The sequence below is a fragment of the Cucurbita pepo genome, chromosome 3 (genome assembly GCF_057944985.1).
Source record: "Cucurbita pepo subsp. pepo isolate OVF chromosome 3, ASM5794498v1, whole genome shotgun sequence".
NCBI lineage: Eukaryota > Viridiplantae > Streptophyta > Magnoliopsida > Cucurbitales > Cucurbitaceae > Cucurbita > Cucurbita pepo.
The window spans coordinates 16,891,700-16,919,492 of NC_141800.1; the positions used below are offsets into that span (position 1 = coordinate 16,891,700).

Consider the following 27,793-nt stretch of genomic DNA (forward strand, 5'->3'; position numbering starts at 1 on the left):
TAAAATAGCATTGTGAATTGAAAATACTAAAAATTAAAAAGAAGCGTCTGGTTCAGAAAGCTCCATCTAGAGAGAAACTAATATTATAAATTTTTATTTGTTTATTTATAATAATAATAAAAAAAAGGTGTGATTAAAAATAAAAAGAGAAAATATTGCGAAGTGGATGGCCGTACGGTTGCATCCCAACCGCTGTTCCCGCGCTTTCACAGAACAGGCATTGAAAACCTGCGCTAAGATTAGCTCATCAATCGGCGTTTTCCATTCGGATTTCTACGCCTTCCTTTCCGTAGTTCCGTCATAATCGATTCTTCTCCTAACTAACCAGGTTTTGATTGACTGGTCTCCGGCTTCCATTTCCCCCATCATTTTCCTTTTCCGGCCACCGTCGATCAAAACCTGCCCATTTCCGCCCTTTCTCGTACGTCTCCTTCCTCAATCTTACGCTCAACCAGGTTTCACTCTTGTTCTCTTTAATCTCCCTTTTATTTGGAAATCACGCTTTGATTTAAGCTGTGATTGTGATTTTTGTTTGAATCGCAGGCGTAGGAATATTCATTATTTAGGTTGGAGTTTTTTCTTTTTCTTTTTCCTCTCGAGATCGGGTAGTGAAGGGTTTCAGTTTATAGCTAATCGGAAGACGAAAGAAAAATGGGTACCTCTGTTAAGGGCCTCATGAAAGGAATTAAATACATTTCGCAGATTTTCGGTATGTTTTCTTTTTCTTCTTTTCGTTTTCGTTTTCGTTTTCGTTTTCCCCCAATTTGCTCTGGGTTGTAAAATATATTGAATGATCCGTTTGAGCGAAATTCTTGCAGATGAAAAAGAACAGGAAATGCAGATTGGGCTTCCCACTGACGTTAAGCATGTCGCTCACATTGGATGGGATGGTCCATCTGCTAATCAGAATAATACACCTACCTGGGTATGAATAATCATCTTTTGTTTTCAAGTTTTCTGAACATCGATTTGAGTTGTATGTGTGATGCAAAATTGAACAGATGAACGAGTTCAAATCTTCGTCACAATCCCAAAACTCAGGCGATTTGGCTAGTTCTACTGGGGAACTTGATCTTTCTTCTGTCCGAGGTATGCTTCATCTTCTTCTTCTAATCTATATTCTGGGGTGACTGAGATGGCAAACCATTATAATTATAATCTCACCATGTATGTAGAGAAAATTGAACCCATCATGAATTTATAACTAAGAAATATTATCTCTGTTGGTATAAATTTTTTTAGAAAATTAGAAGCAAAGCTATGAGAGCTCAAAGTAGATAATGACTGAGATTTGGTTTAGAATGGTAGCGGTTTTTTGTATGTTTGAAATCTTCCTGAGGATGTAGAATTGAAGTTGGTAATAGGAGTGATATTTGTGTATAGAATCTGGAGAGCTAGATGTGAAAAAGGAAGGTCGAGCTCCAAGGTCAAAACGCCAAACTTCAACAGACTCTTCCTCATCCTTAGACTCTTCTTCTGCTCGGCGGAACTCGGAGAAGAGCTCCAGGCGACAGCGATCATCATGCCCCTCAGGTGACTCGGGACCCCAGGAAGGTAGTTCGCGACATTCACGACGTCGTCGTGGTTCAGCTCCTGGAAATGAAACTAGCACAGAAAATCCTGTACCAAAACATTCTCATCGGAGGAAATCTAAGGGGTCATCGGACGGTGGTGAATCATCAAAATCAAGAAGCAACGACTCTTTAACAGACATAACTCTACCAGTTGTGGACGAAGAGAAGGGATGAGCAGAATTCCAGACAAGGAACTACTAAACGGCATTTCAAATGGTTCCTTGCCCCAATAAGGACCAAATTTTGTTACCTTGGAGATGATATGATTTTAGCTTCAGTAATCGGTTATTGTTTTACTACCAAGCAGAAGGGTGTTGTTCTGTAACATGAGCGAACAGCCGTTTCTTGAAAATAATGTCCCACGTGTAATCTGAAATTTGGATTTCTACATTGTTCAGCACCCCTTTTCAATGCAGTGGGGATTAGTATGATCATCATAAACCACTGTTATCGACAAAGCTTTGTAGTCACAATAACAGCACTTAGATAGAGCTTATTGTTCCTTTGTCAAATTTGTTGCACTTTTATGCACCATATGAAACATTTCATCTCTCAGGTAATACAATTCTCTTTCCGTCTAATATACTCTCTCTCTCTCAATTCTCCCTTAAACTAGAGACTTCTTGCTTTCTCTTCCTATCTATGGCTACAGCAGTTGATCTCCGAGTATAACCTGGTGTCCAAGAGTCGATAACGAAACTAATTGAACTGTTACAAATGGTATCAGAGCCCGACACTGAAAATATGCTAGGCCCCAAAGGTGGGGAATAAAATACTCTCTACTGTTGTGGAAATATCCCTCTAGTGGACGGAGTGAAAGCTTTTAATGTGCGGTGGGTTTGGGCTTTTATCGATAACAAACAGAGTGAGTTCTCCTTTTATCTCCTCTGGTGATCCGGGTATCATCTTCAACGTAAGTGACTTCAAAGTCACCACTTCCGGTGTTAGATGGAGGCCTCAACACATCTGGAACCCGAGGTACCTCTAATGGTGGAAGCTGTGACAAGTTCCCAGTTGCATTCACAGACAATAGATCAATTATTCTGGTTTCTTGTAAACCCAAAATGGAAACAACACTAACCCATGATTTCAAACTTGTGAGCCAATGTATTCATCAACAGACGGAGAGGCCGACGTGGGGTCGGAGTAAACATTGTCTGAAGCAGATTTCCAAGAGAAATTTCATCTGGGTACGCCGTCGCCGGAAAGCAAAGGCCGCCGGCGGGAACACTTGATCTTGAAACTGGGTTCAATCCGATGTATTCTGGATGGAGAAAGACACCCAGAAAAGGAACCGGAGAAGTGGAAACTGAAGAACAGAGCTTGCTAGAGCAGCCATGGGCAACTAATTGAATGGCGATCGAAACTTATGATCCATCAATTGAATGGTTTGCAGTGGAATGTTCTGGCAATCGGAGGAGGAGATGGAGGTGAGAAGTGGAAGGATGAAATGGTGGGACAGATGGGATTCAAATGGCCAGGTGGAACTGACTAATTGAGATCTCAACGTACAATATCTTTTTTCATATGGATAATTATTAACCATTGATTTAGGGAATAAAAATATATTTATTCAAGAAAATTAAATTCAAAAACTGAAAATTTGATATCAATTTCCCGCCCAAATGCATAATGGAATCCCTCTTTCAGTTTGGGTTCGCCATTGTTGCATTCCCAAATCCATATCCATAGCCAAACTCCAATCACTTTCCACTCAAAATCCACAATTTTAATCCATTTTCTATTCCCATCATCACGGCAATTCCACGCCACCCATGTCGGCTCCATCCGCTCGCCGGCTTCGAGATCGCAGTGGCGGATCCGCTACCTTAGACGCCTCCATCAAGTCCTCCAAACCCCTGACACCGGTTTCTTGTTCCAATCGAAAGGCTACTTCCGATTCATCCTCCAGATTTTCGTCTGCGGGGAAAGAGAATCCGAGGTCCACGTTTAAGGTTCCGATGATAGCCCAAAAGCCATCGATCCGGGCCGTGCCGCAAGTGAACAAGGCTGCGGCGATTGCTGTTACCGATGCTGAAAGTCGTACTCGGAGGTCCACGTCTTCGGTTCCGAGAGGTAGGTGCTCTAGTCCTTCTGAGTTTATTAGGGTTTCCGTTGATTCTCGTATGGACCGGAGGGTTTCGGTTGATCGAGTGAGAGGACCTGTGGGCGGTGGAAGAGGTTCGAGTGGTAGAGGTTCTGAGAGTAATAAACAGACAGTAGGAGTTAAGGATCTGAATGTGATGGTGGCTGGAGGAGGGCCGAATGAATTAAGGGTTTATAGGGAGTTGAAGGGAAATGTAAAGCTTCGAGCGAGCATGGATAGTAAGCTTCGGATTTCTGAGGCTAAGCAACATGCTGATGATGAGAAAATTGAGGATAAACCACTGGAGATTAAGGTTTTAGGAAGCCATAGTGGGGAAGGTATTGACGAAACAATACTAAGCGACGAAAATGGTAGAAGTTCGATTATTTTCGAGAGCGGTTTCGCAGTTAATGAAGCACGAAAAGAAAAATTCTGTATCGTTGCCGAGTCGAGAATTGTAGATCGTCGAGATGTTAACTCTAGTTTGGAGTCTGAGCAGAAAGATTTGGAGATTGTCAAAGAGTGTACGGGTAACAAGTATCCAAGCAAGCTCCATGAAAAACTTGCTTTCTTGGAAGGTAAGGTAAAGAGGATAGCATCGGATATTAAGAAGACAAAGGAAATGTTGGATTTGAATGGTACTGGTTCATCTAAGCTGATACTTTCAGATATTCAGAAGAAGATTTCTGGGATTGAGAAAGCGATCGGGCATGGTGCAGTCAGTTCTGGTACAAACGAGAAAGATATCAAAATGGGTCTGAAGGATGAGGCCAATGAGGCAGATATTAACACCAAGGAATTGGAGGAGAGACTATTTCCTCATCGTAAATTGCTCAGGAATGGGATGTCAATGAAATCAACATCAGATACCTCTCAGAGCAATGAAATCCATACAATTGATGATAACCCAGTTGCTCTGGAGTTTATGGAGCAAACAAAAGTCACCATGAGGAGCGAACAAGTTCAAGAAATGGAAGGAAATCCTTCTGCAGGATTGCAAGAATCATCAACCCAATTCAAGGGTAAGCAAGAGGCTGAGTTCAGCAATGAGATTCTTGATAATTTTGATGATCAAGAGAATAAACAGGGAGGTCTGATTGACGAGGAGACAGATGATACTAGCATCTACCAGATGAATGAAATAGGAACTAGAACCTCAATAGGTGGATGGTTTGTGTCGGAGGGAGAGGCTGTCCTTCTTGCTCATAACGATGGTTCATGCTCGTTTTACGATATTACTAATACAGAGGTATTTCAAATTAGTCTCTGGTAAAGACTAGCTCGTTTTTAACTGTATTGTCATTGGTTATGATCATACTTATTTATCTCATGATTTTGTTAGGAATCACGACACTTCACAATGATATGATATTATCCACTTCAAGCATAAGCTCTCATGGCTTTGCTTTTGGTTTTTTCAAAGGTCATAGTATTTCTTATTTATAAACTCATAATTTTCCTCTTAATTAGCGAAGGTAAACTACTTCTCTCAATAATTCTCGACAATTTTAATACATCTTTCATACAACTTGGTTAATCCCATGTAACAATGGTTGACTGATTTGAAATGGTTTTATGAGAATGCCTCGTGTTGTACAATTGGTAGATGTTTGGTGAGATTTATTGTTTAGCTATTGTGTTCATCTGTTTAGGAGAAATGTGTATACAAGCCACCAGAAGGAATCTCACCTAATATATGGAGAGACTGTTGGATAATACGTGCCCCTGGAGCAGATGGTTGCGCTGGAAGATATGTGGTGGCAGCATCAGCTGGGAATACGATGGATGCAGGTTTTTGCTCATGGGATTTTTACAGCAAGAACGTACGAGCTTTCCAGATTGAGGGTGCAATGACCTCTTCAAGGACGGCACTTGCTCCCTTACCCCATAACATTGTGCAAAAGCGTTATGCTCCAAGTTATATGCTGGTGCCTGAAACGGAACAGTGGTGGTACAAGCCGTGCGGACCTCTGATTGTTTCAACTGCTACCTGTCAAAAGATTGTAAAGGTTTTTGATGTTCGTGACAGTGACGAAATTATGAACTGGGAAGTGCAGAAGCCTGTGGCAGCAATGGATTATTCTAGTCCCTTGCAGTGGAGAAACAGAGGAAAAGTAGTTGTAGCAGAAACAGAAGCATTATCTCTATGGGATGTTGCTTCTACAAGTGCTCATGCATTGCTCTCTGTTTATTCATCTGGCCGCAAAATCTCTGCTCTTCACGTCAACAACATGGATGCTGAATTAGGGGGAGGAGTTCGACAAAGGTACTATGATCCTTTATTTTTATTTTTACTGCTTAGCTGGTTGGTTTGAAAATGCTTGAAATGTGTGAGATTCCACATCGGTCGGTCAATCAGGGAGAAGAACGAAACATTCTTTATAAGGGTGTGGAAACCTCTCCCTAGCATACACGTTTTAAAATCTTTGAGGAAAAGCTCGAAAGGGAAAGCTCAAAGAGAACAATATCTGCTAGCGGTGGGTTTGGGCCCTTACGAATGGTATTAGAGCCAGACACCAGGAGATGTGCCAGAAAAGAGGTTGAGCCTCGAAGGGGGTGGACACGAGGTGGTGTGCCAGCAAGGACGTTGGGTCTTGAAGAAGACATATAAGCGGTGTGTCAGCAAGGACGCTAGGTCCTGAAGACATGAGATGGTGTGCCAACAAGGACTCTGGGCCTTGAAGAGGGGTGAATTGGGGGGTTCCACATTGATTGGAGAAGGGAACGAGTGTCAGCGGGACGCTAGGTCCCGAAGGAGGAGGAATTGGGAGATCCCATATCGATTAGAGAAGGGAACGAGTTGGGGTGGCCATAATCTATTACTTCTTGAAAATTAAACCTTTTCCATACTCAATTTGTTATAACCAGCAAACCTGCCCATATGCAGCTTTCATATAATCTTAAAATAGGTTAATCCATCAGCCTGCTTTCCTTCTAAAAAGCTTTTTATATTCTCTGATTTATATTTCTTAGTCAGCAGTGATTCTAAGAGGTTTTGGTTTGGTATATGCAGAATAAGTTCAGCAGAAGCAGAAGGAAACGATGGTGTATTCTGCACAACAGATTCTGTAAATATTCTGGACTTCCGCAGCCCATCAGGAATAGGCCTAAAGTTGCCTAAAGCCAGCCTTGGCGCACAGTCTGTTTTCTCTCGAGGAGATTCTGTGTATGTTGGTTGCTCCAGTGGTGGTAGGTCAGGAGGGAGGAAGCCGCAAGCCTCTTCAGTGGTACATCAATTTTCCATTAGAAAACAGGGCCTCTTCTGCACTTATGCATTACCAGAAAGCAATACACACGCGCATCATACACCAGTGACTCAAGTTTGGGGGAATTCAAATCTTGTCATGGCTATCTCTGGATTGGGGCTGTTTGTATTTGATGCCTTAAACGATGAAGCCTCACAACCCTCCTCAGTTCATACTGAAAGCACCCAAGTGTTCAGGGAAGTCGTTGGTTCAGATGATTTGTATTCACCTTCGTTCGATTATTCGACATCGACATCTCGTACGCTTCTCATATCAAGGGATCGCCCTGCAGCATGGAAACAATTGTCATAGGTAATTATTTTTTAAGCTGCTGGCTAAATGCTGTTTGGTTTGATCTGTCTTGAAAAGCTGTATAAGATGTTTGTGTCTTATTTTTAGTGTTCTATGTAAGATGGTAGAGCAATTGTTCTGCATTTATGATTAATGAGATCATGTTTTCAGGTTTGCTTATGGATTTTCTGTTCGAAGTTTCAGGTTTGGAGTCACTAACTTCCACAATAATATGATATTATCCACTTTGAATATTAACTTTCATGACTTTGCTTTTGATTTTTTCAAAATGGTTCGTACCAATGTTGATAGTGTTCTTTACTTATAATTCTCTTAATTAGCCCATGTGGATAATCTTCAACGATCTTTCCTTCGAACAAAGTACAACATATAAACTTTCTTCAGGCCTCCTTCTCTAGAACTCTCTAACAAAGTACACCTCTTGTTCGATACTTGAGTCACATTTGATTATACCTTCAAGGCTCACAACATATCTGACATTTGAAGATTCCATTGACATGACTAAGTTAAGGACATGATTCTGATATTATATTAGAAATCACGAACCTCCACAATAGTACGACGGTATTGTTCACTTTGAATATTAGTGTTCATGGCTTTGCTTTTGGTTTTCCCAAAAGGCATCGTACCAATGGTGATGATGTTCCTTACTTATAAACTCACGATCTTTCTTTTTAATTAGCCAATGTAGGACTACTTTCAATAATCCTCAATAATCCTCCTTTCGATGCTCAAAGTGAACAAAATCATACCATAGTAGAAAGTCGTAGTTCCTAACAAAAACTTGAGCTATATGGCAAAGTAGACAGAACTCCTTAAAGTCGAACAATTTTCCTACATAGCACATATAAACTCGATTATTTCTTGATTGGTTGTCGTGAAATGATATGCAAGCAAATATAGGTTTGGAGTATAGTAGAACACGAGAAGGCCAAATATTGTCCCGTCCTATTAAGTGACGAGTCGTATTCATTAAAATGAATCTTAAATTAATGTATGGATATATGATAAAGTATAAAAAGTAGTTGAAATAATCACAAGAACATAGCAATCCATTTTGTGATTGATAAGGCAAGAAAAAGAAAAGTAGAGCATTGAAGAAGAGTACCCCACCATCCTACTTTTTCCACACCCCTCTCTTTTATTTCTTGGGATCCCTCCTACTTCCTAACTTCCCCTTCCCAACTTGCTTCTATTAAGGATGTCTTATGTTCGAGACGTAGTTGATTAATGCCTAATTTTTTTTTTAAATCGGTAACAATTCAACTTCACTGCTAGTCGATAGTGTCTTTTTTGAATTTTTTCTCTCGAACTTTCTCTCAAGATTTTTATAACTTGTCTATTAGGGAGAGGTTTTTATATCCTTACAAAAAATGCTTCGTTCAGCTCTCCAACCGAGGTGGGATCTCACAATGCACTACCTTTAAGGCCAGCGTCCTTGATTACACTCGTCTCTCTCTCCCATCGATGGGGAATCTCACAAAATTAATGAAAAAATAGTAGAAGAAAATTAAATTAAAAACCATTCTTCCATTTGTCTCTAACGTTTATCTCTAATTTTACGCTAATGTACGTAGGTAAAGAATTTGTAGAAATTATTGGATAAAAAAATCTTAAATGGTTTATATATATATTTTTCTTTTCGAAAAATGTTGACGTGTCCACAAAACTTGGTGATCCGTAGTAAGCCTAGTCGATATATTATATAAATATATTATATATTTTTTAAATAATGAAATATTTTATTAATATATTTTTTTAAAAAAGTAAGCAATAAATTCTTCTAGAAAAAAAAATATTATTATTATTAAATAATAATAATAATAACTACAAATAATACACTTGGTTAAAATAAAATGAGTGATGGATACATTTTCCAAAATTTAAAAATGCTAGAAATAAATCTTTTTTATTTGTTATTTTAAATTAACATAAATGCTATTAAATGTCTATTCAAATATTGAAAATATAAAACACAATAATTATGTTTTTTTTTTAAATTTTAATCCCCACGAGTAGAATAGTTAAATTATTAATCTTCAAAATTGTAAAATCTAGCGCCTTATCTATTAAAATATATTTAAATAGATTATTTCCTCGTTTTTACTTGAATAAATAGTGCATTTTTATTTCAATAAAAATAATCTTATTTTTTCGTATTTCTTTTTACTACGATATGTAAAATAAAACCATAAATAAAAATAATTTTTATAAACTTAATTTTAAAAATTCACTAATGTTTAATTAGTTGGGTTAAAGTGAAGTGATTAATGGTTAAGAATTAAAGTGAAATTTTGTGTGTATTTAATTCTGTATGTTTTATTTGTTCAATATTTCAATAAACATTAATAGCATATACGTCAATTTAAAATAACAAATAATTAAAAAAAAAAAAAAGATTTATTTATAGCATTTTTAAAATTTGGAAAATGTATCCATCACTCATTTTATTTTAACCAATAAAAACACAAAAATTAGAATTTTTGTCTTGTTGAATAAGATATGTTTTAATCCGTTGAATTTTGAATTGTGATCAACACAACTATATATAGAGACCCCTCGTCTCGGAGCAGAGGCATATTCATATTCATATTCATATTCATATTCAATCAATCTACAGAGCGACGATGCGGAGATCGGAGTGCCATCCCCTGTTGAGAGGAACAAGGAGCGGCAAGTTCACGCATGGCTTCTCCGTAGCGGAGATGGAGTCTTTAGCCACCATCTGCGACACTATCTTGCCTCCTCTGCCCCTCGGTTCATCAAACAACAACGGCAACGATGAGATCGATACTACCGACGCGGCCGCAATCGAGGCGTTTTACGCGGAGTCCGGTTCGCGATCTCCGATTCCGGATGAGGTGAGTTTATTGACGGAAAAAGATGTGGATATTGTTGTTTGATTCGATGTGGATTTTAAGTTAGGTTTATGGAAGTTGAAATTAGGTTGCAGAGACAGTCGCGAAAAGAGGATTGACTGAACTCGTGATACTGGTGCGGATGGTGCTGTGGTTGCTAGGTACGAGGCTAGGGACGTTGCTGCTCTGTGGATCGCTCTGTTTTTGCAGGAAATGGCCTTATATCTGCAATTTCTCGAGTATGCCATTGGAGAACAGAGAGGAAGCTTTGAGGAGATGGTGTAAGAATAAGGTTTTCACGCCCATTAGAGCTGCTCTTGCTTCCATCAGAGTTCTTGTCCTCTACACCTTCTTTTCTCGGGTAATCTCTCCATCTCTCTCTACAATTTTTTTTTTTTTAATTTTCACAAACACTATTTGTTTTTTTTATTTTGATTAAAAAAAAAGAGAGTGAATATATGGAATTATTGAATAAAATGTAAATGTATGAGTATTATTAGGAAAATGCAATAAAGAGGGACAGAGACATACCTACTTAATAAAGTGTTGATTTTAATACCCAACTTCTAATACACACATTTAAAGTAAATTCATTAAATGCTAATAATGGAGGAAATTGAACTCTAAAATACGGCACCTCACACTATAAGTTTCATTTATTATTGTTTTCTCTTAATGGTTAAGATATATATATTAGTCCATTAAAAAAAATGTCTTGTTCTAGGTGAGTTATTTATAGAAACTCATTTTTTATACCTATTTAGTAGTATACAAAACTAAGTTTTTTTTTTTTTTTTTTTTCTAATTTGGTTAAAGTTCATTCATGTGTCTAATTTTAATTATATATATATATATATATATATATATATATATATATATATATATATATTTGCATTTAATATATTTCACTTTCTGATCATCAAATTCAAGAGGGTTTATTTCACACATTAAGGATAGGTGGAGACCAGAAAAACTATGATGTATCTTCTTGTTACAATATTTTATGTAAAATTTATGATTAAAAATACAGTCTTTTGGAGCAGAGACTGAAATTAGTGAACAAAACAAATCCTTAATTTCAGAGAAAATATGGCATAATCATTGGATGAACTTTTATTGCTTTGACACAGGTTGATGTCAATGGCGGCTTCCCTGCTTGGGAAGCCATAAAATACCGGCCGGATATTGAGGAGAATCGGTCCAAATCCTCCGATGAGAGGCCTCTCCAGAAGGGAATCATAGAACCCAACAACGAAACAGAATCATCCTTTCAAAAATCCCTCTTACAGAAGGGTCTCAGAGTCACTGGAGACGACGGCGACACCCTTTCCATCCAATGTGATGTGGTGGTTGTTGGGTCCGGTTGCGGCGGAGGCGTTGCGGCGGCGGTTCTTGCAAGTTCCGGCCAGAAAGTGGTGGTTCTCGAAAAGGGGAATTATTTTACTGCATCTGATTATTCATCTCTTGAAGGCCCTTCCCTCAATCAACTGTACGAAGCCGGTGGGATTTTCACATGTGATGATGGGAAAATGTTGATTCTGGCAGGTTCAACCGTCGGCGGCGGCTCCGCCGTTAATTGGTCGGCGAGCATCAGAACCCCAAATCACGTTTTGCAGGAATGGGCTGAGAGCCACAAGATTCCGTTCTTTGGAACCTCTGAATATCAAATCGCAATGGATGCTGTGTGCAAGAGACTTGGGGTTTCAGAAGACTGTGATGAAGAGGGGTTTCAGAATCAAGTTCTTCGAAAAGGGTGTGAAAATTTGGGGCTTAAAGTTGAAAAAGTACCAAGAAATTCCCCAAGCGGTCATTATTGTGGATCCTGCGGCTATGGTTGTAGAAGGGGGGAGAAACAAGGGACTGATTCTACTTGGCTCGTTGATGCTGTAAATCATGGGGCAGTGATCATAACAAATTGTAAGGCTGAGAGATTCATATTGGAAAGGAACAAAACTGGAAGTGTGAGGAAGAGCAAGTGCTTGGGAGTGCGTGCAAATGTTTGGAGTGACAACTTCACCAAGAAACTGCAAATCAAAGCCAAAGCTACCATCTCAGCTTGTGGGGCTCTTTTGACGCCGCCATTGATGATATCAAGTGGGCTGAGGAACAAACACATTGGCAGAAATCTTCATCTCCACCCTGTTTTGATGGCTTGGGGATACTTTCCAGACTCAAATTCAGAGTTCAAGGGAAAATCCTATGAGGGTGGAATAATCACATCACTCCACAAGGTTATCTCTGAAGGATTCGAATCAAATTCTAAAACCATCATAGAGACTCCTTTATTAGGACCAGGATCATTCTCTGTGTTGTTTCCTTGGATATCTGGACTTGACACTAAGCAAAGAATGCTCAAGTATTCGAGAATTTCCCATTTGATAACAATCGTCCGGGATTCGGGATCCGGGGCAGTAAGATCAGAGGGAAGGGTGAGCTTCAATTTGAGTGAAGAAGACAGGGAAAACCTCAAGAGGGGGTTAAGACAGTCGTTGAGGATTTTGGTAGCTGCAGGAGCTACTGAAGTTGGCACACATAGGAGTGATGGACAGAGACTTGAATGTAAAGGGATTGGGAAGGAGGAATTGGATGAGTTTTTGGATATGGTATCCGCAGAGGGAGGGCCACTATCACTGACAGAAAATTGGAACATCTATACCTCAGCTCATCAGATGGGGAGCTGCAAAATGGGGGTTTCTGAAAAAGACGGCGCTGTCAATGAAAATGGAGAGAGCTGGGAAGCTGAAGGGCTTTTTGTTTGTGATGCAAGTGTTCTTCCAACTGCTGTTGGTGTCAATCCCATGATTACTATCCAATCCACTGCTTACTGTATCTCAAACAGATTAGCAGCATTGCTACTGAAGTAGGTTCCTCGGATGTCTATTGTTTACTTGATCATGCAGTTAAATATGTCTTATCCATTTATTGTTGTTCATTCAGTTTCTTTTTTCGATTTCCTCATAAACTGTTGTTAATTCTGCTATATTATGTCTGTTGTTATAACCCAAACAAAATTTCCAAACGATTCATACAGATTCAAGCAAAGGTAGGAGAAGAAAGTGCTCCCAAATTGGTGTTCATTGTTTTGAATTTCAATCTCCAAGGTACATGAGTTCTGTTGCTTAGGATATTGCAATTGTAAGCTAACTCTAACTTGGTATCTTCTGGAGTTGTCACGAGCACGTACAATATACACACACGGGGCAGATTTCGGGGTAGTTTCAACTGCTGCTCGAGCAGCTAATGCTTCACTAGAAACAAGCATTCCTTACAATTTGAGAAAGGATTACCTTACACTTTACCAATCAAATTACTATGTGTCGAGGAGCCGAGCGAGAGTTTTGTCGCTTGGGACCATGCGTCGGAAATTACACTTTGTACTTTACAAGTGTGAATTGGAACAATAGGATGAATGAGATGGAGCTTAATTATAGTTTAGTATATGTTGACCATTCTCATCCCTTCAGGTCAGCTTTGTTAGGAACCAGACCTGTACATTCATAAATCGGTCTTAGCCATCGGAGTCGGCGTCGAGGAATGGTAGAGGAACTGTCTTCACAGCCCTGTATTTTCCAACGTTGTTTAGTTGTTCATTCTCCAATCTGCAGTATAAAATGTGTGGTTAGCAAATCAGGAAAGATTAAGCCTATAGCTCTGTTGTTGTTAGATGGTTGTACACAAGATAGGTGCTATACCTGTAGAAATTCCAATGCCCTCGTCGGATAACCTCGAGCGAAGCCAACAGGAAGTCGAGCATTTTCGATTCGACGTTTCTAATGTGCAATTTATGCAACTGTAACACTGACTCCACCCAAGCAACTCTTAGGATCACATTCAAAACCTGCAAATAATTTCATTTATCACCTGATTTGAATAACCTTACTGTACTGAATGGAATTTATAATCTCATTTGCAGATAGAACTCACAATTGACAGGTAGTAGATGCCTTTGCTCTTCAAGATGAGTTCGTCTCGAAGCCATGGATTTCGAGATTTCGGGTTGAGAATTCCCCAGTCCTTGGCAAAATCCCAGTACAACTGATATATTGTTGCTACAAAGGAAGTGACCAAGACGATTATGAACCAGAAGTGAGTGTCTTGCCGAGAATATGTAAGCCTGGCACCGGCCGCCACCATGGCCGATGCATACTTGCCCAAGTTAGCCAAATGGTCCAAGTCATTATCATCAAACCATCTTCTTGCACACTTGATCCCGCAGAATAGAACATGAAAGATCACAGTGTCAGTTCAAGTATATCGAATTATCGATCAAAAAGCTAGTAAGAAAAACGACAGAACTTCAGAGATCACCTGCATTGCACGCCAATAGTATGGCAAAAATGAACTGAGGTAAGCCAATTCCCAGTATAATGTCCCGGATTTGCAGACCTCACCTCGACGCATGCCAAACGAACCCGCAGTGAAGTAGCAGATAGCGGATTCCATGAGCCTCAGCAGAGTGATCTGTCAACATACAAAGATCAAAAGTGATTAACAAGCTGCAGCAACAGTAAGTTTTTACTCGATGCGTAAGCATTCATATCATATCATATACCTGGCTTGTAAGTTGGTCTGCCAAGAAAGAGTCAACTAACAGAACCTGAAAAGAAGAACACATTTCAAAGTTGTAAAAGACAACACATGATGTAGTGAGAAAGAATCTGCTGTTGCCTGCCTACCTTATAAAAAGGAGAGAAAACCGTGTTCCGAAACACACGTAGAAAATAATAGCGTGTCGGTCGGTAGAACACGTCAAACGGGCATATGAGAAGGACAACAAAAATCTGAAGAACAAGATGAAGAAGGAAGTTAAGTAAAAACCAGAACAATGTGAGAAACCGATAAATTGCCATGATTTGGAGATCGAAGAACTAACGAGAAGAAGAAGTCCCGGAATGTAATCAACTTGGACAGGTGAGAAACCAGAGAGTCCTAAGATCAAGTGAATGACAAGAGCTCCAACCACAGCAGTCATGGTGGTGGTGCAAATAAGAAAAGCATCACGGTACTTAAGTGCAGTACTCGACTGAAACTCGAAAATGAAGTTGTAATTGATTCTTGCTTGTTTCCAGGTAAAGAGATTGCAGCCATACATAAACATGTGCAGGCTTAGCAATGCAAACATACTGAAAACAGGATACACAATATCCATGTAAGAAACTTCATTTGGACCAGAGAAGACGCCAGACAAATGAGCCAACGTTGCGTATACAATGAACAACGACACGAAGCAACCCGTAAACAACCCTGAAACCAACCAACAATTCGAGAGCTCAAAAGGTAAATATCTTATCTTACCTTATCTTTAACTGGTAAGCTATGTTCAAATTGTTTAAGCGGTTAAAAAATTACCAACAAAGAAAGTGGTCATGTGGGAATCTTTAGGCTGCTGAGGCCTCAAATATTTCATTGCCTTTTTTCTGTCATCATTGGCGAAGTGCTTTGTGAATATGGATTCCACTTCGTCCATGAGTCTTACCACCTTCATTAAACACATCATTTCCCAAATTAATATTCATTTAGGACTTTAATTAATTAATTAAATTCCTTCTTTTCAGGCATACCTTATCGGAGCTGATAAAGGCCGACTTTTTCACTCCTTGAAGATAGCTCGCTGACGCCTTTTGGTTCGCCACCTGTTCCACCAAAAACACGTAAATTATCACAATTTTTCTTTAATGATGTGATGTCCCACATTGATTGGGGAGGGGAGAACAAAACACCATTTATAAGGTTGTGGAAACCTCCCCCTATCATGCACGATTTAAAGCTTTGAGGGAAAACCCGACAGGAAAAGCCCAAAGAAGATGGTATCTGTGTGCATAGGTCGTTACCTTGTCGAATTTTTTAAGGATCTTGACGAAGGCCTTCATGTTAAGCCAGCTGCCACACAGAAATCAAACCATGAGCTCTGTTTTTTGCCACACACAAAAAAAGAATTGTATAAAATTTTGGACCTGAAGGTTTTGAGGAGGCCGAGGCCTTTATAGAGCTCAACAAAGGCGCCACGTATCATCTTCTCAGCCCACTGGATTTTTTTACGGCTAATGGAGTCGCCGGAGACGTCCTTTTTTGGGTTGTTGATGAGATCCTCCCATAACATCCCCATCACGGCGGAGATTGTCTTCGACGGAGTAGTAGCCGGAATGTCCACTCGAAGCGCCATCATGGGTTTATTCCCTTTCTTCGTTTTACCTCTCACGGCGGCGTTAATGAACGTTACGCCGTGCTTCTCCAGCGCCGCTATTGCTTCATCCGTCTCCGATACTTCTGCTGACGTTTCATTTGATTCTGTGTTCTCTGTATTCAGGATTAACCCGCCACGTGTCAACCATTAAAGCATAGAAATAATTGGCGGGAAAACGTAAGTGTGGAGAGTGACGTAATTGACCGAACTTTATAAAATAAAAACCAAAAATGGAAAGAAATCTGAGGAGTCACCGGAAAAACTGGAGTGACGTGGAGAAAAAGTGGAGGAGGAACGGGAAAATGATGCCGACGGCGAAATTTTACGGCGGCGATCTTCAAGAATCCGTTTGAATTCAAGCAAAATTCCAAGCTGTTCTCTAAGACTATCTCCTCTCTCCATAAACTCACTCTCTCTACTTCCATAAAATTCATTAACTTTCTCCAATTCTTCATCCAACGTTTCGAAAAATATCTTCACCTGAAAAATAATTAAATTTGACTTTTTAATTTCCACAAACAAACAAAAAAAAACCCAAATAAAAAAAAAATGATCAAAGATTTTACTTCGTCTTCTTCAGAGAAGAACTGAGACAGTTCTGTTTCATGGTGTTCATTAGGATCACCATCTTCAAAGCTATCATTCTTCTTCTTCTTCTTCACCTGAAATAATTATAAAAAGAAAAAGAACATTAATTGGGATGGCTATGGGTTCTTGATGAGGTGGACAAAAGCGTCATTTTCCAATGAATCACGATGGGTTCGTGGAGAGATATCATGAACATATATATATAAATCAAAAAGGGATTTTTTTTTTTTTTTTTTTTTTTTGTGTGTGTCATATTGATGTTCTTGGCGGTTTCAATTCAGGGGAAACAGAGAAGCATGCTACTTCAATACCCAACAATAATATCACTTGAATTTTAAATCCCAACGTCAAATTTGGTATAGCCATTAAAAACGGCTTGGGATTTGAAATGGGTACCTGAGAGAGGTGGTGGTCGGAAGGGAGGCGGCGGAATTTTCCGGCGAGGGAAGAAATGAAGGCGGCGACAGGGGAGGGTGGAGGAGGGTTAGGTGTTTGAGACAGCTTGATTCTCTTAACCAGCTTCTTGAGTTGCCAGTAATTGACAAAGGCGTCTTTCCATTCAGGAATCAGCTGAGCTTCCAGCTCCTTCGAGAATTTTACCATTCTCTCTCTCTCTCTCTCTCTCTCTCTCTCTCTCTCTCTCTCTCTCTCTCTCTCTGTTAAATTAAGGGGAAAGCAGAGAGAGAAATGGGAGGAAATTTTAGGCAGATTCCAATGCGCTGAAACTGGAGAATTATATACTGTGTTTCTAGAGAGAGAAACAGGCAAAAATTAAGAGAGAGAAAAGTTTATATTCAAAAGTTTCTCCCTTTTGCTTACCTTTTATCAAATTAAACTTCGAGCCGTTACACCTATCAATATTTAGAAATCTCAACTTTGATCTCTACTAACACGTTCCCGTCAAATTTTTTTGAATTTACTTCACATCATATTGTAAGTCGACATTTTTTGTTCTAATACTGAAAATTTCTCGAAAAAATTTATTTTTTACTTAGTTTTAACCAACGACCCTAATTTAACTAATATTAGAAGTATGAATTTTACCCTCTGAACATAAATCAACCGTAATTAGTATAAACTCTCGAGGTTCAAATCTTTGTATTAATAAATAAAAACCTATTCTTTGTGCTATTTGACTAAGCTAGTTGAGTTAAAAAGATCGATAAAATATTGACAAACAACTCTCGGTTATAATTAAACTTGGTATCAAATTGAATGAAAACATGGCGTGACAATGTTTACAAACGTATAATATCTTAATAAGTAATTTTGACATTATTGTAATTAATGCAAAAAAATATATGACTAATCAATAAATTATAATGTCAAATAAAACGTCGTTTTGTTAATTATGATGTTTAAGGTGAAGTTTATGTTGAAAGTATATACAAGAGGATGAAATAAATATAATTTATAAAACATAGTTTAAAATAAAAAATTAAACAATATTTCGTAATTAATAGTAATATTGATTTGATATATGATGCTTACAAAATAATTCCTTTACAGAACATAACGTAGGACTGTGTGTGACAAGATATGCGATTCTTTTTTTTTTATGAACCTATCTTTTGTATACGCTTAATTCTTCTATATAGAATATAATTTGGAATATGAATATATCATATATTAATTTAATATAAGAAATTTGGACGGCTATATATTACATTTATTCTCTTCGTCTTTCCTTTCCTTTCCTTTCGGCCATTTTGACTAAGCCCCATGCTCGTCTAAGGAGGGAGTTTGCTTTATCCAACTTCAGATATTGTCCGTGGCCCGTTATGTATCGTTGTTAGCCTCACGATTTTAAAACACATCTGCTAGCGAGAGATTTCCACGTTTTTATAAGAAATGTTTCATTCTCTAAAGCCATTTGTAACAGCTCGAGACCATCGCTTTCGTCTATTAGGTTGAGGTTTTCACATTCTTATAAAAAATGTTTCATTCTCCCCTCCAACTAATGTGAGATCTTACAATCCACGCCCTAGAGGGCCAGCGTCTTCGCTGACCCACCACTTGGTGTTTGGCTCCGAAGCCATTTGTAACCACTCAAGACCACCACTTTCATCTTCTACTCTCCAACCAATGTCTACCAGAGAGAGGTAGGTTTCCACATTAATAAGGAATGTTTCATTCCCTTCTCCAACCAATGTGGGACCCTTTGGGAGCCCAACGTCCTCGTTGACCCACTGCTCAGTGTCTGGCTCTAAAACCATTTGTAACATCCCGAGACCATGTTAGCAAATATTGACCACTTTAGCCCGTTACATATCGTCATCAGCCTCACAGTTTTAAAACGTGTTTACTAGGGAGAGGTTTCCACACTCTTATAAACAATGCTTCATTCCTCCTTCCAACAAACATGGGATCTCACGCTCTAAGACCATTTTACTCTCTTTGCCATCTGATGTTGCACGAAAGGAGTTCAGGTGCACTTTCTCGTTATATATGCCTAATATCCTACCAAGTCCAAAAGGTTAAAGATGAACCAACACGATTGGGTGCGAAACTTCATTAGTCAAAATCAAACCGTGTTACAAATTGGAAGAGATTTAAGCGTTGTATCGGAACACGTTTTGATGTTGTTGATAAATGATAGGTTGATTAAGAAATATAAAGAGAATAATAATTTGGATTATGATGTAGAGACATTAAAGTATTAGAATGTGGAATTGAATTTGATATTTTAAGAAGGAAGGAAGATTATAGGATTTATGATAACATTACATCTCAAACAGACATCCATTAGGATAACCTAAACCACTTAATATATAATTTATTTAATTTCTTCAACAAAAAGAAAGAAAAAAGAATGTCTTTAAATTATATTAATCATATAAACATGTTAAAACTATTTAATTAACTTAGCAACTTATTCAAATATTAATTTATTTAATTAAAATAAAACATGTATTATAAAAAAAATACCCTAAACTTTTCTCTTTTATTTTAAAAAATATATTATTTTTCAAAAAACGGAGTATTATTTTTACCCATTTCATAAATATTAGATTGGAAATCAACGTCGTTGTAGTGACTAAAGAAATGTCAAACATAATTTAACGAAAAAAATTAGATTTAGTAAATCGGAGCAGAATATTGAGCTTATTATCCATAAATGTCTCACGTCAATTAGAAGTCGAGATAGAGTAACCCTTAAAGTGAAGGGATACCCTTTCAACTTGGCCTCTACCGGAAAAGTGATTAAAAAAAAAAAAAAAAAAAAAAACTTACCAGATTCGAACGGTGATGAAATGTACGATAAGCCTAAACTATATCTTTTTGTGTGAAATAAAGGGATGTGCGATAGACGCCTAACTTCTTCCATTAGACGTTAGGCTGTCGTAACGAAGTCATAATTGGATAATTTTGACTTAAAAAATATCTATTTTTATTTATTTGATGCATAGATATGAAAGAGAATTAATAATGTAAGAATTTAATTTCATAAATTAAAGGAAATAAAGGGAATTAGGGTTTGTTGGTCACATTTCCATTAGAAATATGCTTTAAAGAGTAACCAATGAAAAATATAATGCAGTGTCCACTACTTGTCGCTTAATCTCTGATTGGTTTAACTTTAATTTTTAAAAAATTGGATTAATTTACAGATAATTAGAGGCTAATCCACTGTTGTAGTCCACTATCTATATTTCTTTTTTTATTATCCACACAAAAACAAACTGAATTCTTCTCAGTCTTGCAATTTTAAAACACGTCTATTTCGAAGAGGGCATAGTCAAACTTCGATCAGTGTTTCGCACCATCCGGTAACCGACTCTAATACCATTTATCCGCTTTATTGTGAGATCCCACATCAGTTGAAGAGAGGAACGAAAATAAGGGTGTGGAAACCTCTCCGTAGACGCGTTTTATATTATTATTGAATAATTTTTTATTTTTTATTTTTTTTAATGAGACAATTGTATTGGATTCTCGTGGGCTAAAATGTACATGAACTAACACCCATTAATCTCCTTTTATTGATATATTATAAATTATGTTTTATTTATTTATTTATTTATTGATATATCCAAAGGGTTGATTGGTAAATTTAAAAGAGAGAAAAATAATAATATTATAAATTATCAAATGGATTCTATGTATCTCCTTTTTTTTCTTATTTTAATTTGAAACTTTGGCAATTAAAAATTTATTTGTTTCATAATTTAATTTTTTAATAACATCAATTAAACTTCAAATTCCTTTTTAAAATACAAACCATTTCTTAAATATTTTACTTTATTATTATTATTTATTTTATTTATTGATATGGTATTATAATGTTTTAATTAAATTAGATAACTTACCCTTTCACTATATTCAATTTGTTAATTAGATTAGTAAATAAAATATGATTTTGGTATCTCAAAACTTAATGAATCAACGGTTAATATCATAACTTTCACACTTATATAAGGTAAATGCAAATTTTACTATATATGAAAATTAAATACATAATAATAATTTTTCATTAATTTTAAGCAATTTTCCATTTGTTCATCTTCTTTATTTTTCTACAATTATTAGTTTGAGCACGTTTGTAGGCTACGGATGGAGGGCTATGAAATTGTTCACTTAATCTCGGGGAAAGAACTCGTCGAGTCTTAGTTGGGAAGCTAAACCAACACTAAGCTTGTAGACTCGTAGAGAAAGCCATTTTATAGTACACCCATGAATCTATGTTCGTGAACAGTTTCAAAGAACCCACCAGCACCCGACTTACTAGAATGTCCTGTGGCAATTCCTCTTAGAAACACCATCGGTATTGAATTTAACTCCTTTAGTATCATTCAAACCAAAAAAAAAAAAAAAAAAAAAAAAAAAAAAAAAAATCCCATATTGTTGGATTTCAATTTGGTCCTGATTTTGAATGGCAATAATGCATTAGTGATGTTAATATACATTTGATAATGGAAGGTTGGTAGTGTTAATTAGTCCCCATAGCCACTGCCTTTCTTTTCAATCACTTTAGGCATTGCAGCAGCCAACAGCCAGCAGCCATCAGCCATCAGCCATCAGCCAGCAGCCCCATTTTGTGCACCATTTTTGAGGGCTCCTTCGCCCATTGCCTCTTCTTAGGATTGTTTTGTAGGTTGAACAACATCACACATTTCAATTCTTTTGCTTCCCACTTTCAATGCTTCAAACATCTCACTACAATACATTACAACTTTTAATATCATTATCACTCCCCCGCTCATTTCTACGAGTGAAAATAAAATATGTTAAAATGACATGTGTTATTCAAGACAAACTCACGTATCCAAATCAAGTCTGTCTAGAATGTTACAAAATTGTTACTAATATATAAATAAAAACTCTCTACAAAACCCTTTTTTTATTGGATATAGACCCATCGTTTTCATTACACTGTTTTAATTCTCTAATGGTACAATTGCAAGAGAAAGTAAAAGTGGTAGGGTTCACTAATACAATGTTTGACCTACAAAATATGTGACACTGAGTAAAGAAATGATACACGAATGAACTAATGAAACTACGTCTGAATAAGAATGATCTTGATAGTTAATCATAAAAACTTCAAAGTTAATCATGTTTGACTTGAAGTAATTGTATATCGAATGAGGACAAAATATGCTGAAAGATTCGGTATTAGTTGACGGAGACGTGTGAGTCAATTATGGATACTTAAGTGGGGTGTGTTGTGTAGTACTATATTTAGCTGAAGCTGTCCTCAGCATTTAGAAAAATTCAGAATCAAAAGCTTTAACCAATTAGGGTTTAGAGAGGAGGAAACCTGAGCAGTGTTTATTAGTGGGGAACATTGAAGAAAAAATGAGAGGTGCCAAATAATTGAACCCCAACACAACTCATTCACCACAAATGGAACACACCCACACACACCCATTTCTCCCACTAAACTCCGATCCAAACAACATAGCTCAATGAATAAGACATCGACAGGGTCCATTATTGCACCCTAAAAAGAACCGAAATGGTCCCTAAAGCAATTGGAAATGATTATTTCCAATAATCTTACCATTTATGGTGCAAGAAAACCTGCCAATGAGCTACCAATACTTTGGAAGTGATGATGATATCAAAAGCATAACATCAAACAACCAAATAGTGCATTCCATTCAAGAAAGAGAATTGATTAAAATAATAATAATGTATTTTTAATTTAAATTAAATGGGTAAATTATGATTTGTTTGAAACGTGGTGGACTTGATAACCGGCCCAATTTCAATGAGGGCCCAGTATTATATGGGCCTTAATTGTGGGCTTGCCAATATAAATAGCCCAAAAAGGCTTTATTCTAAATGAAATGGAAATTTGTGTAAGATGAACACCTTTTTTGTGTATATATATAAATAGAAAAAATGGTAATGATTTTGTACAAGATTTGGAATCATAACAATTAGTAGTCAATCCTTAAAAATTGATTAATCATAATGTGAGTAAGGAAAAAGTTATGGATTTATCATCACAATTGATTTACACCATCTTAATTATTTTCCTAATTATTATTATTATTATTATTTTAATAAAACTTATTCATTGCCTCGTTGAATCATCCAAGTGTAAGCTTCAATCAAAAGTCTCTTTCTTTCGATCTCACCCAGTTTCAATTATCAATCCCGACATTGTTCTTTTTTTTTTTTTTTTTTTTCCTTCTAGATTTTCCTTCAAAGTCTTTTAAAACACGCTTACTTGGGCGAGATTTCCACACCGAATGTTTCGTTCTCCTTTCTAACCGAGGTGAGATTTCTAAGTTTCCCCTTAAAGTGCTTTTTCTTTTGGGTTTCTCCTCAAGGTGCTTTTTCTTCCGGGCTTCCCCTCAAGGTGCTTTTTCTTCCGAGCTTCCCCTCAAGGTGCTCTCTCTTCCGGACTTCCCCTCAAGGTGTTTTTTTTTTTTCTGGGTTTCCCCTCAAGATTTTAAAACGCGTAGTTTTCATACTTTTACAATGAATGTTTCGTTACTCTCTCCAACCAGTGTAATAGGAAGGTGTTTACCCGATAATCCAATAAATTCAGGGTACACAACCCAAATCATAAAAATTTGAGTATAATATATTTTTTAAAATGGAAAATTTAAGGAAGAAAATTTAAAAAGCAAAGAAAGAGAGACAAAGATTGGGCATGCATGCATGTTCTTCCTTGTTGTTCCACTATACATAACGACAAAAGCTACTCTGCTTCATCTTTTTTAATGAATTTTATTCACTTTTAATATCCATTGCCACATTCATTTCCTATATTTGTCACCGCCAATTGCCCCTTGTCATCCATGCAAATGCCCTTCACATTTCCACACATAAAAAAAAAAAAAAATAATAATAATAATAGAGAAAGAAAAAAATTTGTAAATAATAAACTACAAAACAGCTCATAATTTTGATATATATATACAAAAAAGAAACAGAACCCACCACAGATCTAACCAATCTACCACTGTCCCTCTGTTTTTTCCGGCCGCCGGCTGTCGGAAACTCATCGCACAGAGTTTTCAGTCACAGCCTGTGTCGTCTCATGGTCAATAACGTCGAAGACTTGGTCAAATATGACGTGGACAAAAAGCTAACCAATAGGATTTCGCCATGTGTTCGCGATTTGGTTGGTTACTTCTGAAGCCACCGACCCAGTTGGGCCGGGTTCACGATTTCGGGTATATGACCCCCAGTAGTCTTCAAAATGGTCGCCACCTCAGTGTAGCTCTGAATCTGATGCTCTTTCTTCAAGATCTCTGGCGGCGCCGCTTCCGACTTCGACTTCTTCCACTGAGCGGCGGCGGATGGGATTGCTTCGGCTCGACCCGGGTTAAACTCCCGGCCCAAGATGGTCCCTTTTGTCAGAAACTCATAAGCCATGTACCCGGCTAATAGCCGATTCGAAGAAACTGATGGCTCACTGGCTTTAAGAGCCGCCGGCTCCTTTCTTTTTCTGGACGGCCCAGCTGGTAGCAGCCCACGGCTGTGGAAATGGAAACTCATTGCGTGCACTTTATTAAATGCCACGTAAACCAGGCCCCAACGAACACTCGGATTCAACGGTGGCAGAATCGTAGAAAGTTCATATCCTCAGGGGTAAAATCGTCCAACAAAAATTTGTAGTTTTTTTCTTTTCTCCTCTTTTATGGGAACAATTTGGCGAAAGGGTAAAAAGGGAAAGAAATGAATAATAATGCTAGGGCTTAAAAATGGGGATAACGTAACTTAAGGCTAAAAGGGAAAGGATTGAAAGCGAATAAATTGTTAAAGGAAAAAATAATTAAAAAAATAATAATAATAAAATAAAATACGATTTTTTTTTTTTTTTTTTTTATATAATTGGGAATGAAAATAGGGGAAAGGGATCAATGTTTGAATGAAATCGGATCCAGATGGTGGCGGATGGAACCTGAGGGCACTTGTCGGATCGGCGTACGGACGGTGGTTTTACCAGCGGCGCCACTCGGCCAGCGGTGGAGTTGACGACGGACAGAGAAAAATGCCGTTCAGATTACAAAGAAAAAATCAGAACGAGAGAGAGAGAGAGAAAGAGAGGAGGAGAGAAAGAGTGAGGAAGGGAGAAAATGAGGCGAAGGGGAATTCCCTGGTTTTATGTAATAGAAGTTTCCAATTATACCCCTTTTCCAACAGTGAAATATCCGAAATACCCTTGGAAAATGTCACTCCCTCTATTTCGTCCTCAATCTTGATCCATGCGCTTCAGCGGAACCGTCCCTTATATATAATATTATATATTTATTTATTTATTCGTGTTTGATTTTTCACGCCAATAATTCAGCCCAAATAATCCGTTTTATTGTTTGATGTCCTCTCGACCATTACAAATATTCTTTAACTAAAAGAAAATTTATCTAATTTATGTAATTTTCTAAAAAAATAATATAACAAATAAGGGTATGAAAATGTATCATGCATATTTAGTTCATAATTAACAAAAATAAATTAAAAAAAAAAACTAATTTTTATTATTTTTAAAGTAAAATGAGTTTTATAATTTCTGTTAAAATTCTTTTCACTTCAGATCAGATCCATTTATCTAATGATTAATTTGTTGTTAAATAACATAAATTTGCTTTTGGTTTTTTAAAACCATCATTACTCGCCTGATTTTCTTCCTATTTAGCTAAGGTGTGACTAAAATCTTAATATATTTAAAAGTGTTAGTGGGAAATTGAATACCTTGATTATCCAATAACTACACCAAATAAAGAATAAAAAAATCAAGAAAAAGAAATACTCTTGCAAAAATGAAAGAAAAAAGTGAGAAGCAAATTGGGTAGGAATAAAAGAATAAAATTTTATTGATTTTCGTATGTAAATGTTACAATTATTACCGAATTTACCATTTAATCCAAAAGATTCCAACTTTTTTTACCGCGCCGACCATCAACAAGAATAAACCTAATATTCATAAAAAAGAAAAGAGGAATATTAGGACTAAACTACTGCGCTATTCCTTTCCTCGGTAAAAAAAAATATGTGTATAGCTATATTTGTCCAATGAATATCACTTTATTATTAAACTAACAGTATGGATATTAAAAATGATATATAATCCCAATTTGATCATAACCTAAATTGTGTGACCTCCAAAATACTTTTCTCCTGCACTTTATTCGGCGAAATCTCAGCCTTGACACGTGGCGTAATTATACACGCCGTCTTATGCGCACGAGACGCATGGAAAATACGACGTTGACTGGTCAAGCCAATCAATATTGGCCACCTCCAACTCATGCCACGTAAGAATCAAAATGATCTTAATCAAGCCTGCACCGTTGGATTTCGTCATCTTCGAAACCACCATCTTCAGCGAACGACAACGCCTGCTGGAGCCTTTTGCCTTTTTAACTTAAAAAAATAGGAAATGCCTTTTTTTTTTTTTTAATTAAAAAAATACAAAAATAGTAAATAAATCAGCCAGGAGTTTTTTATTCTAAAAACATGCGTGGCGGCTGGCGCCGTTTAATAATTTACAACTTTTATTAAAAAAAAAATTTTAATTGTTTGCAACGTTTTTTTCACGAAATTAATTTCTAAAAGTTTCGATATTATTTAAGGTGATAATGATTAATTTTTTATTTTAAAAATTTGAAACTTATTATCACAACTTACCTTTACAAATTTATTTATTTTTAATTATTTACTCACATTAATGCATTAATATGCATTTAAAATCACAATGCCTATATATTAAATTTAACAGTAAAACAAATTTTCTTTTTCAAAAAGCATAAGAATAAAAAAAAAAAGTATTCGATTTGTGAACTTTCGTAGACGTAACTCTTGGATGATGAAAGTGCCACATCGACTAATTTAAGAAATGATTATAAGTTTATAATCAAAGAATACTCTCTCTATTTGTGTTAGGCCTTTTGGGAAGCCCAAAGCATAACTATGAGAGTTTATGCTCGAAGTGAACAATATCATACCATTGTGAAGAGTCGTGGTCAACTAACATGGTATCAGAACTATGCCCTAAACTTAGTCGTGTCAATAGATTAGTAAATTCTCAAATGTCAAACAAAGGACTCTAAAAAAAAAGAAGTCGAGCCTCCTCGAAGACATAGTAAAAAATGACTAGGACTCCAAAAAAGAAAATGAGTCAAGCCTCGGTTAGGGGGAGGTGTCGTACTTTGTTCGAGGAAAGGTGTTGGATGAAGAAAGTCTCACATCGGCTAATTTAGGGAATGATTATGAGTTTATAATAAAAAAATACTCAATTTTTTACTCACATAGGTAGGTCAGATCAAAGTTATATTGGGCTAATAGGTGATGATGTAGGCCCATAAATATTGGTGACCAGAAATCTGGCCCAATTTTTGTTGGGCCCAAATTTTACAATCTTGGTGACCCGAAATCGGGGCCATTTTTGGTTGGGCTAATAGGTGATGTAGGCCCATAAATCATGATGATTGGCAATCAATGTTACAAAAGGTTGAATATGAAAAGTTTAAGGACCTCTTTGA

The 27,793-nt window shown here is 37.0% G+C and overlaps 5 protein-coding genes across 7 annotated transcripts; 3 read left to right on the top strand and 2 right to left on the bottom strand.

Annotated features, from left to right (window-relative positions):
- The first annotated feature begins 250 nt into the window (after window positions 1-250).
- On the top strand, window positions 251-2,155 carry LOC111791550 (uncharacterized). Its single transcript, XM_023672935.2, has 5 exons — window positions 251-455; window positions 544-709; window positions 819-925; window positions 1,002-1,089; window positions 1,384-2,155. Exons 2-5 carry the CDS (start codon window positions 652-654, stop codon window positions 1,746-1,748), a joined length of 618 nt encoding a protein of 205 aa, XP_023528703.2. The 5' UTR covers window positions 251-455; window positions 544-651; the 3' UTR covers window positions 1,749-2,155.
- Window positions 2,156-3,175: 1,020 nt separating this feature from the next.
- On the top strand, window positions 3,176-7,607 carry LOC111791549 (KIN14B-interacting protein At4g14310-like). The gene is made up of 3 exons (XM_023672934.2): window positions 3,176-4,909; window positions 5,313-5,926; window positions 6,674-7,607. The coding sequence occupies exons 1-3, from the start codon at window positions 3,350-3,352 to the stop codon at window positions 7,215-7,217; spliced, it is 2,718 nt and encodes a 905-aa protein (XP_023528702.2). The 5' UTR covers window positions 3,176-3,349; the 3' UTR covers window positions 7,218-7,607.
- Window positions 7,608-9,800: 2,193 nt separating this feature from the next.
- On the top strand, window positions 9,801-15,320 carry LOC111790661 (long-chain-alcohol oxidase FAO1). 3 transcript variants are annotated; one of them, XR_015420323.1, is made up of 6 exons: window positions 9,801-10,078; window positions 10,164-10,436; window positions 11,206-12,935; window positions 13,107-13,176; window positions 13,989-14,986; window positions 15,145-15,320. XR_015420323.1 is itself a non-coding variant. In XM_087122329.1 (3 exons), the coding sequence occupies exons 1-3, from the start codon at window positions 9,845-9,847 to the stop codon at window positions 12,937-12,939; spliced, it is 2,241 nt and encodes a 746-aa protein (XP_086978455.1). In that variant the 5' UTR covers window positions 9,801-9,844; the 3' UTR covers window positions 12,940-13,007. The 3 variants fall into 3 exon arrangements, 1 of the variants encoding a protein (XP_086978455.1); XR_015420324.1 differs by having other exon boundaries at window positions 13,989-14,582; XM_087122329.1 differs by lacking the exons at window positions 13,107-13,176; window positions 13,989-14,986; window positions 15,145-15,320 and having other exon boundaries at window positions 11,206-13,007.
- On the bottom strand, window positions 13,108-17,634 carry LOC111790660 (phosphate transporter PHO1). Its single transcript, XM_087122328.1, has 14 exons — window positions 17,244-17,634; window positions 16,826-16,921; window positions 16,514-16,739; window positions 16,030-16,372; window positions 15,907-15,955; window positions 15,637-15,708; window positions 15,425-15,554; window positions 14,949-15,319; window positions 14,752-14,856; window positions 14,628-14,672; window positions 14,384-14,536; window positions 14,000-14,278; window positions 13,768-13,913; window positions 13,108-13,674 (listed from the first exon to the last, which is right to left on the bottom strand). Exons 1-14 carry the CDS (start codon window positions 17,448-17,450, stop codon window positions 13,584-13,586), a joined length of 2,313 nt encoding a protein of 770 aa, XP_086978454.1. The 5' UTR covers window positions 17,451-17,634; the 3' UTR covers window positions 13,108-13,583.
- A 6,525-nt stretch (window positions 17,635-24,159) lies between these two features.
- Window positions 24,160-25,398, bottom strand: LOC111790299 (uncharacterized). The gene has a single exon (XM_087122717.1). The coding sequence runs from the start codon at window positions 24,804-24,806 to the stop codon at window positions 24,435-24,437; it is 372 nt and encodes a 123-aa protein (XP_086978843.1). The 5' UTR covers window positions 24,807-25,398; the 3' UTR covers window positions 24,160-24,434.
- Window positions 25,399-27,793: the final 2,395 nt, after the last annotated feature.